Source organism: Nematostella vectensis, chromosome 2, assembly GCF_932526225.1.
Source record: "Nematostella vectensis chromosome 2, jaNemVect1.1, whole genome shotgun sequence".
Taxonomy (NCBI): domain Eukaryota; kingdom Metazoa; phylum Cnidaria; class Anthozoa; order Actiniaria; family Edwardsiidae; genus Nematostella; species Nematostella vectensis.
The window spans coordinates 7,138,013-7,151,640 of NC_064035.1; the positions used below are offsets into that span (position 1 = coordinate 7,138,013).

The window sequence follows — 13,628 nt, forward strand, 5'->3', positions numbered from 1 at the left end:
TTATACAGTTATTATGTACATTATATACAATTTTCGTTTGGCCACACGCATTTTCAGTTCTGTAGAAAATAGACTTAGTGTCCATTTTGATTGGCCAATTGACGTTCGTTGTCTTTAGTTGACAGTTGAAATGGGTTAGACTGATCGGGGGAATGTCAAGTCTTAGCGTGTGGTGTGTACGTGACTTACTCACCCCATGGTGCACCATGGGAAGGGGACATGTGGTTGGGTGCGTGAACTCGAAATACTGCTTCAAATATAAGTGATTTTATTTGCAATATATCGACATCGTGGTTCAACGGAACATGTGTCACGTGCTCGCTTTCCAGCGTGCATGATTATTTGCAACAGCGAACGTCCCGCAAGCATCTCGGGAAATATTGTGTGAAGTGCGCGCCTAATTTAATTGTCAATCAACGCCCTATGTTACCGCGGGCGCCTCTTGTGTTTCGCTTTTTTCTTTCTTTTTTTCTTTACGATTGCGGAAATACCAAAGGCTGCAAAAAAAAAAAACAATAAAAATAACATAAGAGAAAAAGAGAGAAGGTACCGTCAAGAAGGAGCTAAGACGAGTGACGAAAATATCAAATTAAGCAGAGAAAGAAATGGGACAGACAAATAAACGGAGGACAGACAAACGCAGAGGGACAGATAGACGGCCGGGCGGGAGGAGAGACAGACAGACAGACAGAGAGACAGACAGAGAGTCAGACAGACAGACAGACAGACAGAGAGACAGACAGACAGAGAGACAGACAGACAGACAGACGGACGGACGGACGGACGGACGGACGGACGGACGGACGATAAATCTCTTTTACCTGCAGGAGAGTGATCATCCCCAGTGGATGCATTTGATTCCTCTTCCCAAGACAATCTGCGTAAAGAATAGTCAGGTCAGATAATAGGAGACTTGCAGTAACAGATCACGTAACAAATTTAGCGCTCGCTCAGGCTTTTCCCAGCGGCAAAATAACAACAAAAACTTATTTAGCGCTTAAAAGCAGGGAAGTGCAAGTTGCACTTCTCTGGTATAAGCCAGAAAGTTTCTTTGTCAGAAAGGGCGTATCTTCATTTTTCGTCATTCTCTAGCGCTGACGAGCGCAGTAATTTCTGTGTTTATTTTGGCCTTGAATTCATCACTCAAAACGTCACGCGCGATCATGGTATTGCAAGTCGCCTATTCCACAAACACACAAAACCCAGTGTTTTTGTGTTTTCGTATCTAGCTTTAGCAATTACCTGCTAAGTGTGTCTCTTAGGGAAGGACCGTCGCCATCTTCATAACCATCTACATCTAAAACAAGAAAATTGAAATGAAATCAGGCAAGAATATGTGCCATTTTTCGGCAATTTTCCATACCTATTACATCTTCTGGTTCAAAAGAAGAGCTGCAATGAAGGGAGAAAGAGTTAAAGAATTTCTATCAACCACTCCTTTGTTATTGTTTACAACTAAAAAAGAACTGTCTATTTGCGAGAAAACTTAAAAATTATAACCTAAGAATAAAGTATGATACGTTAATGATGATATTTCTCATTGTATCTATTGTAAATATTTGAAAGTGCCTTAGTTACTCTCTTGAATTAGCCTATGGAAATGAGACTCGGTAATATGCGGGAGCATAAAATGGCTGCGTGATTGGCTCTCTCAAAATACAAGCGACAATGCGAAAACGTAATATAACACATGTCTAACGTACCCGTCTGGACGAACCCTAGATAAGGCGCTCTCGGTTTCTTGCGGACCTAAACACAAGACCAAATGGAGACTATCAGTTTTCTGATGGCTGTTGAGGTGAGCATTGGATGACCTACCGAGCATGCGCAGTCGGACTAATCGACGTTGTTCATCGGTGTGCTGTGGACAACGCTGAGACCTGGTAGCAAAACAAACACCATTGGTCTCTACGCATATGAAACAATCAAGAGATTAATAACAATAGAGCAAAGAAGAGAGAAACGATCAGCGGATTTAGCAGAACAGCAACGGCATTTGCAGACAGAGTTTTCGTAAAAGACTGCGTTAATCAAATAGAAAATTTACAACAAAAGTCCACTGACCGCGTACACATGCGGCCTGTGTGCTCTGATATAACGCCACACGTCTGTGACATCAAAGCCTTTTTCTCCGCTGCAACAAGAAATAATAAGAAAAATTTACAGTGCCAGGATCTTTCTCCATTTAAAGCCGCATTGTCACCAGTTTACTTCCGGAGGTCCGACGGAAACCTCAACCGTCAAAAGACAAAAGAATCTATTAGAATCCGAGATATAAAACAGGCCATCCGCTCTAAATTATCAGTCTCATCCTCAAAGAAACTTCCAATAGACACACTGCTTTCCATTTTTTGAAATGTTTTTCGCGTTTTCCGTTAAAAATTATCGGAGATTGTTAAGTAATTCACCGGAAGTAAACTGGTGACAATGCGGCTTTAATAATGACAGCGGCAACATCGGTATGTTGGCAAGATCACTTGCAGCACCTCCCAAAGGCGGTGTTTCACGGGACACCTTGCAACTTTACCGCAGCGCCGTATCGCGAAAAGTTGATGCCGTGTACCGGGAATAACTTTTCGCGCAGTTTTCGCTCGGCAAAACGTTGCGAGTTTTTGATTTGAATTAAAAAAAACTCGCAACGCAAAATGACGAATATTTAGAAAGTTGTCCCGTGTTACATGAACGCCATCATTCATTTTGGTAACGCCCTCTCAGAATACGAGGCCTTGTCAAATAACAAAATGTATCGTGTAGCGAGTTTCTGACTTGGATTAAAAAACACGCAACGCAAAATGACGAATTTTCATAAAAGTTGTCCCGTGTTACACGAACGCCATCATTTATTTTGGTAACGCCTTCTCAGAATACTGTTCAAGCGAGGCCATGTCAAATAACAAAATGTATCGTGTAACATGCCTGTGTCAATCCATGTTGCGCTGAAAGTTGGCTCGTTTGACAAACCATTAAAAGTTGACGCAACCTTTGCGCGAAAAGTTGTCGTTGCAAGCTGCCAATATGGTGTTTTCGCCCGAAATATTGCTGCTGTTTACACCTCGCTTACCTATTCCTAGTGATTCAAATGCCGCTTGCGTGGGGCCAATCTGAAAAAATCAAGTACAGCCGCTTTATATAAAAATCAAGCTGGCTCTTCAAAGCTATTCCTAAGATATTTCACGTACATTGCAGAAGATAGAATACCTGGAGCCACTTCAGCAATACCATTCCTTCCAACTTCTGTACATGGGTGATTTTGTAAAGTATAATTAAGATCGAGTAAGATTATCATTTTCAAAGCATATCATTTTCACAATTCCCATAAATTTATGCAACGTGTAAATCTTCTAATCTTCTGCATTGAGAGGTTCAGAGAGTGCAAATTGGAGCAAGCCTAATTAAGTTTTTTAATTATTTTCCTATAAATCATTCCACTGCATGCTATACATACTCTTGCCGCTGGCATCTCCCCACTGTTTACTGAGCTTGGAGTTCCAGGGCGCGGGGTTCCTGTCTCTCCTGGAATTAAATCATTTACACGTTCGGCACAAGTAGAAAGGATATTTCATGCTTTCTAGTATGTGTAAGGAACCTTTGAATCCTACTTTGCATTTTGCTGAATTTGTAGGTAAATATCTCACCAGAAAAGGGACTAAATTGCAGGTGAAAACTGTTTAGTTTGCTAAAAATTAAAAAAATGCGCAAGGTTTGTAAACAACAAATACTGGTGTCGCTAGAAAACGACTACGTCGTCGACATTTGAGTCTTACCGGTTGAGGTTTACAAACATTTTAGAGTATTCGTTTTGTTCAACTGATTTGAACGGGCAGCTTTGTCTGTCAACCATGAGAAGTTTTCTCAAAATTTATTTATATAAAGATTGGTACCTGAACAATATGGAACTAGATATACAATAGTAGGAAACATTGTGAACTGAATAAAATATTTTCATTTCAACAATGACTCTCTTGCTCAGTATTAAATTAAAATCAGACTTAAATTTGACGCCCAAAAAATGTGCCCCCCTTAATCCACGCCCAGAAAAACCTAGCCCCCCCCCCCCCCCAGTAATTGATGAAAAAAATCCACATAAATTTTTATTGTTTCAATTTCATCCTGAAGGTTTATTTGAAACCTAAAACTATGCCAAACTAATGGCATAGCCTCTTTGGTAAAATCAGAGATTGTTGCAAGAGCTCAGTTGTACAGGCCTTTCTCTCTCAAACAAGGACACCAGCGTTTGTACTTGGGTCAGGTGAACTTGTTATTTTTTCAGAGGTAAAAACCTGGTGCTCTACATTGGGGACTATGAATGCCTTGTCTACACAGATAAGGACATTAATCTGAGGGTCCAGTCTCTCACCTCACTTTATAAACCTGTATTTGGGGATGTAAAAGATTTACAAGGCAGGTTGGCCTGTGGTCCCATCTTCAGAGAGAGTGCTTAAACCTTACTCTCATTAAGCCTGGCACATTTGATCATGTCTTGTAATGTTAATTTGTGGTATACAAACACTAAACATTTTATTTGACTATAATATTCAGCATACCATTTCTTCTTGGTGCCTTTGCACGCCTTGGTGAGTTTCCAGGCTGAAGTCAAAGCAAACACATGTGAGTCTCAAGGCTATCAGATGAAAACACATCACTGAATCACCACTGACCCTTTCTCGCTTGTTTTTCTTTCCTGGAAAAGAGCAGAAAAGATAAGTAAAATCTAAGGATTAAGGAAGTTATTGCATCATCTCTGAAGAATGGGATATTTGTGTATAATAAAATTAATTTGTGTATTGGTACTGTAGCCAGGTATCAGTGGAAAATGATGAAGATCAGCTATATTTATTTACCTGGTTTACGGTCAGTATTCCAGGTCCAGTCATCATCAAAGTACACATCTTCTTCATCTTCATCCATCATTTTGCCAGTTGCTAACCTAAAAGGAAATTGTGTATTGTTTTAATATACAAGGAAAGAAGAGAAATCTATATCTATATCTATATCAACATAGTTGATTTACATTAGTTGCTCTGCCTATCTACAGTTCAGTTCTTTGACGTCATTAGCATGCATGCGTGCTAATCAGGAAGCTGCTTTCTATTTATTTCCCTGGTGGAAATTAGAAGACAAGCATCTTGGTTTTAAATTTCTCTCATGCACTGATTTAGAGAGAAATGAAGAAGACAAAAGATTCTTTTGTCCTTTTATGAATTTCCCTCATTATTAATGTATTTTTAGAAACTAAATCTCCTTCATAATCAATTCATGAGGGAAATTTAGAACCATCTATTGTTTTCGAGGGAAATTCGCTAGTAATCTTCCCTCAGAAAACAAAAGAGTGTGAGGTGGTCATGGTATTATTAAGGTAAGCTCTCCACTGAATAGAGAAATCCAGCATACTGATGTGAACTCTTTGCTTAATACAGCATTCACCTCCTGCTGGCGATCCTACTGCTATTTCGGCCCATTCCCATACACTTTTCAAGGTGTGGAGCAAACCTGGAGGCCGCCATGTTACGCTGGCAATTAGGGCAGATGCAATCTACAGGCTTCTTGAGTGGAACCTGGCCAAATACATCAAGCCCCTCTGAATCTACAACTTCTGCAACATACATATTCTTGGAATCAATAGGAGAGCATATGTACTTGTTTCTATATTTCTAAAATGGAAAATGACTTCATATTTATGCTTTTCTGAAGATAAGATTTCCGATTGACACAATTTATTGACACATTCACACATTTTTTTATGGCTGAGATGGGGTTTGGGTTTAACTAAGATTGGTCTTAATACCGTTTCAATGTTCTTGAAACAAATTTAATCACCCTAATTTTTCACTTTTTTGCTCTTAACAAAACACCAATAAGCAAAAGAAATCAAGGTAACAGGGTGCTTGGGGCCTGTGTGATGCCTTGGAACACGGAAACATGAGGGAGCCTTAGAACAAAAAGGATTACGGGATATTCTTTTAATTATGGCATATTACTACTTTTATTAAGCTGTCCAGTGACATATATAATAAAAGTACCCTCCATTAAATGATGTGCACAGACTCAAAGCACTTAAACTGCTGTAAGTTGTAGTGATAGGTACCTCGAAATTTCGAAAGTCTCACAAACATTTTGCAAATTCTCAGAATCTACCATAAGTGGTCTCAGAGCCTAGCTTTTCTACCTCTCAAGGTCCCAAATTTTTGTTAAACGCGATCTGTTTTATGTTGTTACCATATTACAGGTTTCCCCTTTTTTGTAATGTATTGTAACTCTACTTAATTTTTTTAAACTGATGTTTATGACATACTTCAAGCAAGTTTTCTGGAAACAATCTAAAAAAAAGCTTGGGCTCGGTTGTTAAAGCCCCATCTACGCTAAAAATTTTCAGTTGACAATTTTATGTGACAATTTTTAATTGCTAGTGTAGATGGAGTAAAGTAGGCAATTTTTACGTGGCAACTATAGTTGCTCAAAAGCTAGCAGGTTTGCTTTTACTCAGCAATTTAAAATTGTCACTCATGAAAAATTGCTAGTGTAGATGCCAACAAATATAGTTGTCAACTAAAAATTGTCAACTAAAAGTTGTTAGTGTAGATGGGGCTTAAGAGACTGAAAAAGCTCAGGCTCGGATTTGAAAATTTGACAAGTCTCAGGCTCGAATTCTGAAACTACGCTACCCCTAAACTAATGTGTCATGGAAAGAAGTCTTTAACAAATCAAGGCCAATCTTTCTCAATACTCAAAAACAAAAAGGTTGGCCAAAGGTTGAATTATGGTACATGAGGGGGTCTACATCCAACTTTCAAAGTTGAGCCCATTCCACACAAAAAATAAGATGGGAAAAAAAAGAAAAATAGAATCACTTACCATATTGCTTGATCACTCTACATGGCAAAAAGTATGAAGGAAAAAGGTGTTAGAATTGGTGAAATAACATGCTTAAATCCTAACATCTCATGTATTTTATTAAGGAATTTTAAAATGTAACAACAGACATCTTTTGTAAATTGAAATTGTTGCTGATTTATGAAAATTGAAAAGCTATGATAATGATTTCCCACAAGCAAAAAAAGGGCAAGGGGAAATCATTATAATGATATCCCACAAGCACATGAGAGCAAGGATGTAGACAATAATTCAAAGATAAGATAAAGTTTGTATCCAATATACAGGTAAGAATACTTTTGTCTAGCATTGTAGCTCTGTTTGTGTTGCATGCATTACATACTCATCATCTACATCTTCAATATTAAAGGTCCCGAGCTTGATAGATCGATGCACATCAAAGCAGAGGCTAAGAATGACGTCATCAATTATTTCATACACAATCCCAGCCTCTGGACTTGCATTCTAATAAAAAGAGTTTGATTGTAGAAAACAAGATTTATATATTATTATTACAACATATCTAGATTTTTCAATAAGCTGACTGAGGTATCAGGCGTGACACAGGGGTGTGCGTGCACCCCCCTTGGCGGCCAAATAGTGGGTCATTTCTTTTTAAGAAATGATTTTCCATATGATACCTATGACTGCCTACCCCATTTCGGCCATACCTGGGTATACGCCTGGGTATCATGTTAAGTTAAAAAATTCCAACATTGCAAGAAAATTGCAAGAAAACTTTGGAAGAGGGGAGGGGGGGTGAAGGGCCAACTGAAATAAAAGAACATTGTAAAATTGAAAGTAATGATGATCCATGTTTTTTTGTAAATATTGTGCCAAAATAAACGAATAAAAGCTGTGAATATCACATTATATGGTGTATGTCTATATATGAATAAGCATTTCTCCAAAGGAATTTGGATGGGGAGGGGGGGGGGGGGTGAGTTTTTTTCTAAGCATTAGCATTAGATCCCTTAAGCAAATCCAGGAATTATTGTTGAGGAGTTCAGGAGTGAATTGTGGTAGAGGAAAAATTGGTAGAATTCGGGTCCTATATTTGTATTATATATCACAATTTTTTTTTCTTTGAAAGTTGCAGTACCCATCATCATATTTGAGTAAGTTTTATAACCAGGGCTATGGTGAATGCAACATCCAACATACTGTACCACCTCTAAACCTCAAGTGTAGGTACTTACATACACTATTTGAACTATAAATGAATAATTATTTTTTTACTTTATGACATTTAATTTTTCAATATTTTTTAGAAGGGGGCGGTGCATTCCAATAAACTGATTCTTTGCTTTTCAGCATCGTTTAGCTGCATTTTTTTTTTTTTTACAAGGGGAGTGGAGAGTTTCAGTAGTTTGAGTAGTTTTTAAGTGAACGGCTGCTTGTTTTAAGTCCCTAAAACCACTAAGGACCCCTTCCCATTCCCTTGATTGACATTGACAATGACGAACCACACAGGAAACATTGCGTGCGAAATTGACAAGATAGAAATGTAATGTGCAAACGAGCCGAATAAAAATCAGTGACTGGTCCAACACAAACTTACCGGGTCTATATCTAGAACATTTTGGTCGCGGGGGAGATTCTCTGTGTCGAAGTTCCGTATCGTTGCCGGCGTCCCGGATTTACGCCGTTCGCTCATGGTGGTGGCGAGCGCAACCGTGTCTAACAGACACGTCAAAAAAGTGATAATTTACAAAAGCCCGCATTAACCTTTATCAAAAAAAGACATAAACCATTTCAAAACTGTACTCGAAGTAATTTTTGAGGTATAAAAGCAATGAAATTATAATCTTTTGCCGTGTGGTCGATCCGTCACATGGTGAAAAATACCTATAAGAAGTTGGCTGTGTTTTGAGTTGAGAGAGTGGCTACAAAGCTCTTCGGGTTGACATTGTCGGACTACCGAACAATCTACGGAAAACAAACCAATGGTAAACTAGAAAAAAAAATCCGACGGTTTTCCGACTTTTAAAATGCGATCTAGTGTTTTATGGTCAGCGGTGATTCTGACAGGCTTAAAAAATGGCGGACTAAATAAACCAACGAGTAAACCTATATGAAGAAGCTTAAAAAAACTAATTTTCTACTCTAATTAACGCATGTTAAAATGTCTAAGCTTAACAAAAAGCAAGTTCTTGGAAGATCTCGCGCGAAAAGTTTGGAATCGGTGAAAAATTTGAATTTTTGGTGAGTATCTATCGGATCATGAATGTTGTTGGTTTGAACTGAAGGGGGTTACTTTGTTTGAAATTATTTTTCTTCAAAATGTTAAATCATTTGTTTATATTTCAGGGGAAGCAGCCTATCCGATGTAAGTCCATATAATTGTCGTGTTCTACGGATAATCTAGAAGACGTACAGGAAAGATTTTCTAATTAATCTTATTATCTTGCTAGTTGCTAAGTTGTGTACGTTGATAACGGGGTACACTTTTTAACGTTTGATATGAATTTGTTTTATTTGATGCACTTGCTTTCTCAGTAAAATTGTTGTTGTTCTGTAGGTTTCTCTAGTTCGTGAGCTACCTAATGTAGAAGTCTTGAGCTTAAGGTATGTGAGCGTGTTGCAGGCGCATACCCAGGATTGGCTAAGGAGGGAGAGGGGTGCGCAGTCGTAGATATCATATGGAGAAAACATAGTGTTTGAAGATTTCTTAATAAGAAATGACCCCATTTTTGATCTCCAAGGGGGGTGCGCGTGCACCCTGCTCACCCCCCTGTGTATGCACCTGTGTTTTTTTTGCTAAACAAGCTCAATGATGCACGTGATCACTGTTAAACTATTGTTAATGTTTGATGTCATGTTTTTTTTTCAGTGTTAATAGCATTGCCAGTCTCAAGGATTTTGCATTCTGTAGGTATTATTTATATTCACAAAGGCAGAGGTCGCAGCAAATTTCTCATACAGGGAGGGGAGGCAAATATTGTATTTAAAAATGCTTAACTTATAGGGGTTTAGGGTCATTTATGCTCTCACTGAAAACCCCTTTAGGGCCTTTAGAGTGTTATTTTCTGTAGATATTCTTAATGTCACCTAGATTGGGACTTTTCACTGGAGGTGAATCTTCAACTAGAACTGACTTATAGTTATCTCCTTGTCCTTTACTCGACAGGTCCTAGACTCAAAGAACTCTATCTTAGAAGAAACTGTATCAACGACCTTAAGGAGATTGGTTTTTTAAAGAAACTACCAAAGCTAAGAGTCCTGTGGTTATCGGATAATCCTTGTTGTACAACTGAAAACTACAGAGAAACTGTACTAAAAAATCTTCCTCGTCTCATCCGTCTGGATAATGTTGGTAATTAAAACTTTTGAATATGTCTCAGATATATTATAGTTAATCAAAACATCCAGCACGTAGCTGTAATCTCAACTAGAATACTGAATATAATCCACTAAACTAGGTACAGTACCTGACTTGAATTATAACTCAAGTACCAGGCACAGTGTTGTTTGTACCTTTTTCCACATAATTTTTGTGTGTTTTTACAAGTTGGCACTACAAAAACTTAAAGCATAAACTTTTTTATCTCGAAATGTAGTTGACGCTTGAATCTTTTTTCAATGTACCTGTTTATTTGTGTTGCTTTTTACAAACAACAGAGTTAAACCAGAGTTTAGATTTTTATTTAAGAGTTGATTTGTAATGCTATTAGACTTATGTTGTAATCTCCTGATAGCTGTTGATAGAAGTCCATATGGAATGCTATGCTACTAATGTTTTGTCTCCTGTTAACTGTTGATAGAAGTCTATATAGAATGCTACATACTAATGTGGTGTTGTTTGCTGTTAAAAGAGGTCTATATAGAATGCTTTTGTACTAAAATGTTTTATCTCCTGAATAGCTGTTGATGACACTGAACCACTATTGGCGAAGGAGAAAGGTGCTGAGATTGACATCCCTGATGGCCTTCCTGATCATGTTGACCTTGGGGAAACCATCTCATCTACCATGGTAAGAAATCCATTGGCACTAGAAGCACTGATCCATTAGCATGTGACGCAGACATTGAGATTCTTTTATATTATTCACAGGGAAGTACTAGAAGCACTGATCCAGGACAGTCTATAAGGAAAGAACCACCAGGTTAGTAATCAAGTATCACCCTTGACAACCCAGGCTGTGCGGGAGAAAGGGTGTCATTGTGGAGGTATGAGGGGCTGGTGACGGGACTAATGAAAGAACCACCAGATCAAGTAAAGTACCATCATTGACAACCTTAGGGTTTATATGTGTGGGAAGGGGGCTATACAGAAGAGAAGGGAAAGGAAATACTTGCTTATAATGCTTACTTATAGTGTGAAATGCACACCTTGACTTTTTGTCTTTGCCCCCCCCCCCCTTCCCCACACACACACACACACAAATAAAAAGTAAATGTTCATAGCTTTTTGCTTAAGTACTCACTCTGCCTTCCTCTTTTTATTAGCCCGAGTGTCAGGCTCTTTTATTGTCCCTATGAAGCATATACCGGGAAGCCATAAAAAGAGGGCCTGATACAAATACTGTAAAATTTTAATGTTTTTGTCCCAAATAGTGGGACCACTGGGATTGGCTGGAAAACAATGCTAATATAAAAGCACTCTCTTATTGGCCCTTATCAGCATGTTCTAATGTCATGCCCAGGCCGGTCAATGCATGTTTTTATTTCTCATCGGTATAATTTTTCAAAGCTAGTTTTATACATATAATATGAAATATGGATGCCATAGAAGCTGCATTAATACTGCCGATATCATTAGTAGTACTTAAATTCTTAGATAGACCAGGTGCCGAATATTTAAGAAATTTGTCTGTAAGATCGAAAAATTCTTGGGATTGTTTGCGGTACTTTCCACCGCTTATCAAATAATGAAATTTGTGTTCAAGAAGAGGTTTTCTATTTTGACAAAATAAAACAGTTTATCAAATTGATAATGTGAATAACTTGTAGTAATTAGGTGATGTGGGGATCTGTAGTCATATAAGTGAACTGTAAATCTCTTGTGCCGTTTTCCTCTCCAGTTTCTTGAAAGCATTCAATTAATTTTACAATTAGAGTGATTTTCATTAACCTGTGAACTACACTTTAGCTTATTACGCTTTATTGCGATATAATTCCATTGTTCTCTTTTGTGTTTTACTGACTATTACACTTTGACTATCACACTTATTTCACAGGTTAATGAAAATCACTCTACCTCACCAGAGTTCCTTGTTACTAGAATGATTACTCTTTTATATAACACCACTGTATTACAATTTTGCTTTACATAAATATTGTTTATAATTTGATTCGTGCATTTGATTGCGCTACCGCAGGAATTGACAGTCAACATATTTTGACAGCGGCCTGAAAAGGGTTGGCAGGCATTGAGTCTAGTATTTGTGTCAGGCGTAGTTTTATTTTTCCTCTCTCTGGCTATCTTTTTGTTGCTCTTGATACTCTATTTTTTCATCCTTTCTATTTCAGTGTTCATGGCTTTACATACCCTATCTGAAATATAACTCACTAAAAATATCTAGTATACTTCATTGACCTTGATTTTTCTTTGATTTGATTTTTCTTTCTTTTCTGTAGCAGATCAAAGGGTTCCTTCGGTTAACAATGAGCCTGATGTCGCAAGAGAAAGTCTTGTTGATAAAACAAAGTGAGGCACATCTTATTATTTCATCTACACAATTTTTAACTACAAACTATCAAATCTGGATGGGTTTATGCTAGTTTCCAAAATTGGCAAAATGACTTTGTGACTTTGTATTTCAGTAAGCTCCGTGCTGAGTTGGGATTGAAACCACTAGTTGTGGATGAACCAAAGCCATCTCCTAAGTCTCCAACCAAGTCTAAATCTCAGACTGACAGCCGGCCATCATCTTCCTCTTCCCAAATTTCTGAAACCAGAGTGAGTAGTTCTATATGAAAGCTACATTTCTATCGTAGATATCCATATAGAATTGTCTGTAAACACTTGTCTCTGAAACTTTGCCTTACTGTTCTCTTAGGTACCTCTCTTTTTACCCTATGATTTATAAGATGAATGATGTCTTAGGTCAGACAGCTGGCATACATTAATTTCATGTTTTTATCAGGTTTGTTTTTTTATGTATAGCTAGCCTTCTCGCTGTGGCTCCTAGCACCTGCCTAGGATGTTAATGAATTTTATTAGCATAAATAAAAGAAACATGTACAGTGTTTCATTTTGATCTTTATGCATGTGTTCATCTTTTTCCAGAGTAACAACATTCTTACAGCAGTGTGTGCCCTTGTTAAAGAACTAGACAGAGAGAGCCTGGAAGAAGTCAAGTTAGAAGTAGAAAAACGCTTGCATGACTGTAGTAGTAATGCTGAGCGAGATAGTGATGGAGGCGCTGACAACAAGCCTCTTGTCCCAGAGATGGACTGATAAACAAGGTAATGTCACATTAAAGACCAATCATGTGTGGCAGTGTTCAAGATATATAGTGTAAATAAATTGTACTGTATAAAAGCAGTTGTTTTTTTAGTCCCACACCCCACCCCCTTAAAATGTTGATCAACCACTCCTTTTTTATTGTTCACAATAAACAATATATCAGTTTATTTGCTTTCAAATGACCATCCACAATTGAGATTTAGTACTTATTAACGATATTTTATTGAACGTATTTTAGTCCCTTGCTTGAATAAGCCGATGGAAATGGATTCTTTGAGTGAGTCGGTATTGTGTCTGCGCATAAAATAGGGCTCGATTGGACTTCTTTAATTAAGGAGGCTCACTA

General features: G+C 37.8%; 2 protein-coding genes across 3 annotated transcripts; one reads left to right on the forward strand and one right to left on the reverse strand.

Annotated features, from left to right (window-relative positions):
• Positions 1–251: 251 nt before the first annotated feature.
• LOC5517922 (ataxin-7-like protein 3) lies at positions 252–8,757 on the reverse strand. Its single transcript, XM_001637922.3, has 16 exons — positions 8,432–8,757; positions 7,214–7,335; positions 6,853–6,869; positions 5,425–5,593; positions 4,842–4,927; positions 4,659–4,681; positions 4,545–4,587; positions 3,446–3,513; positions 3,062–3,101; positions 2,065–2,134; positions 1,819–1,880; positions 1,704–1,749; positions 1,364–1,392; positions 1,243–1,297; positions 822–877; positions 252–497 (listed from the first exon to the last, which is right to left on the reverse strand). Exons 1-16 carry the CDS (start codon positions 8,525–8,527, stop codon positions 427–429), a joined length of 1,053 nt encoding a protein of 350 aa, XP_001637972.1. The 5' UTR covers positions 8,528–8,757; the 3' UTR covers positions 252–426.
• Positions 8,758–8,877: 120 nt separating this feature from the next.
• Positions 8,878–13,357, forward strand: LOC5517981 (cilia- and flagella-associated protein 410). 2 transcript variants are annotated; one of them, XM_048723283.1, is made up of 10 exons: positions 8,878–9,075; positions 9,181–9,199; positions 9,392–9,438; positions 9,704–9,741; positions 10,001–10,186; positions 10,735–10,844; positions 10,925–10,976; positions 12,454–12,520; positions 12,637–12,772; positions 13,103–13,357. In XM_048723283.1, the coding sequence occupies exons 1-10, from the start codon at positions 8,996–8,998 to the stop codon at positions 13,271–13,273; spliced, it is 906 nt and encodes a 301-aa protein (XP_048579240.1). In that variant the 5' UTR covers positions 8,878–8,995; the 3' UTR covers positions 13,274–13,357. The 2 variants fall into 2 exon arrangements, with proteins under 2 accessions (XP_048579240.1, XP_001637904.2); XM_001637854.3 differs by having other exon boundaries at positions 8,879–9,075; positions 12,451–12,520.
• The last annotated feature ends 271 nt before the right edge of the window (positions 13,358–13,628 follow it).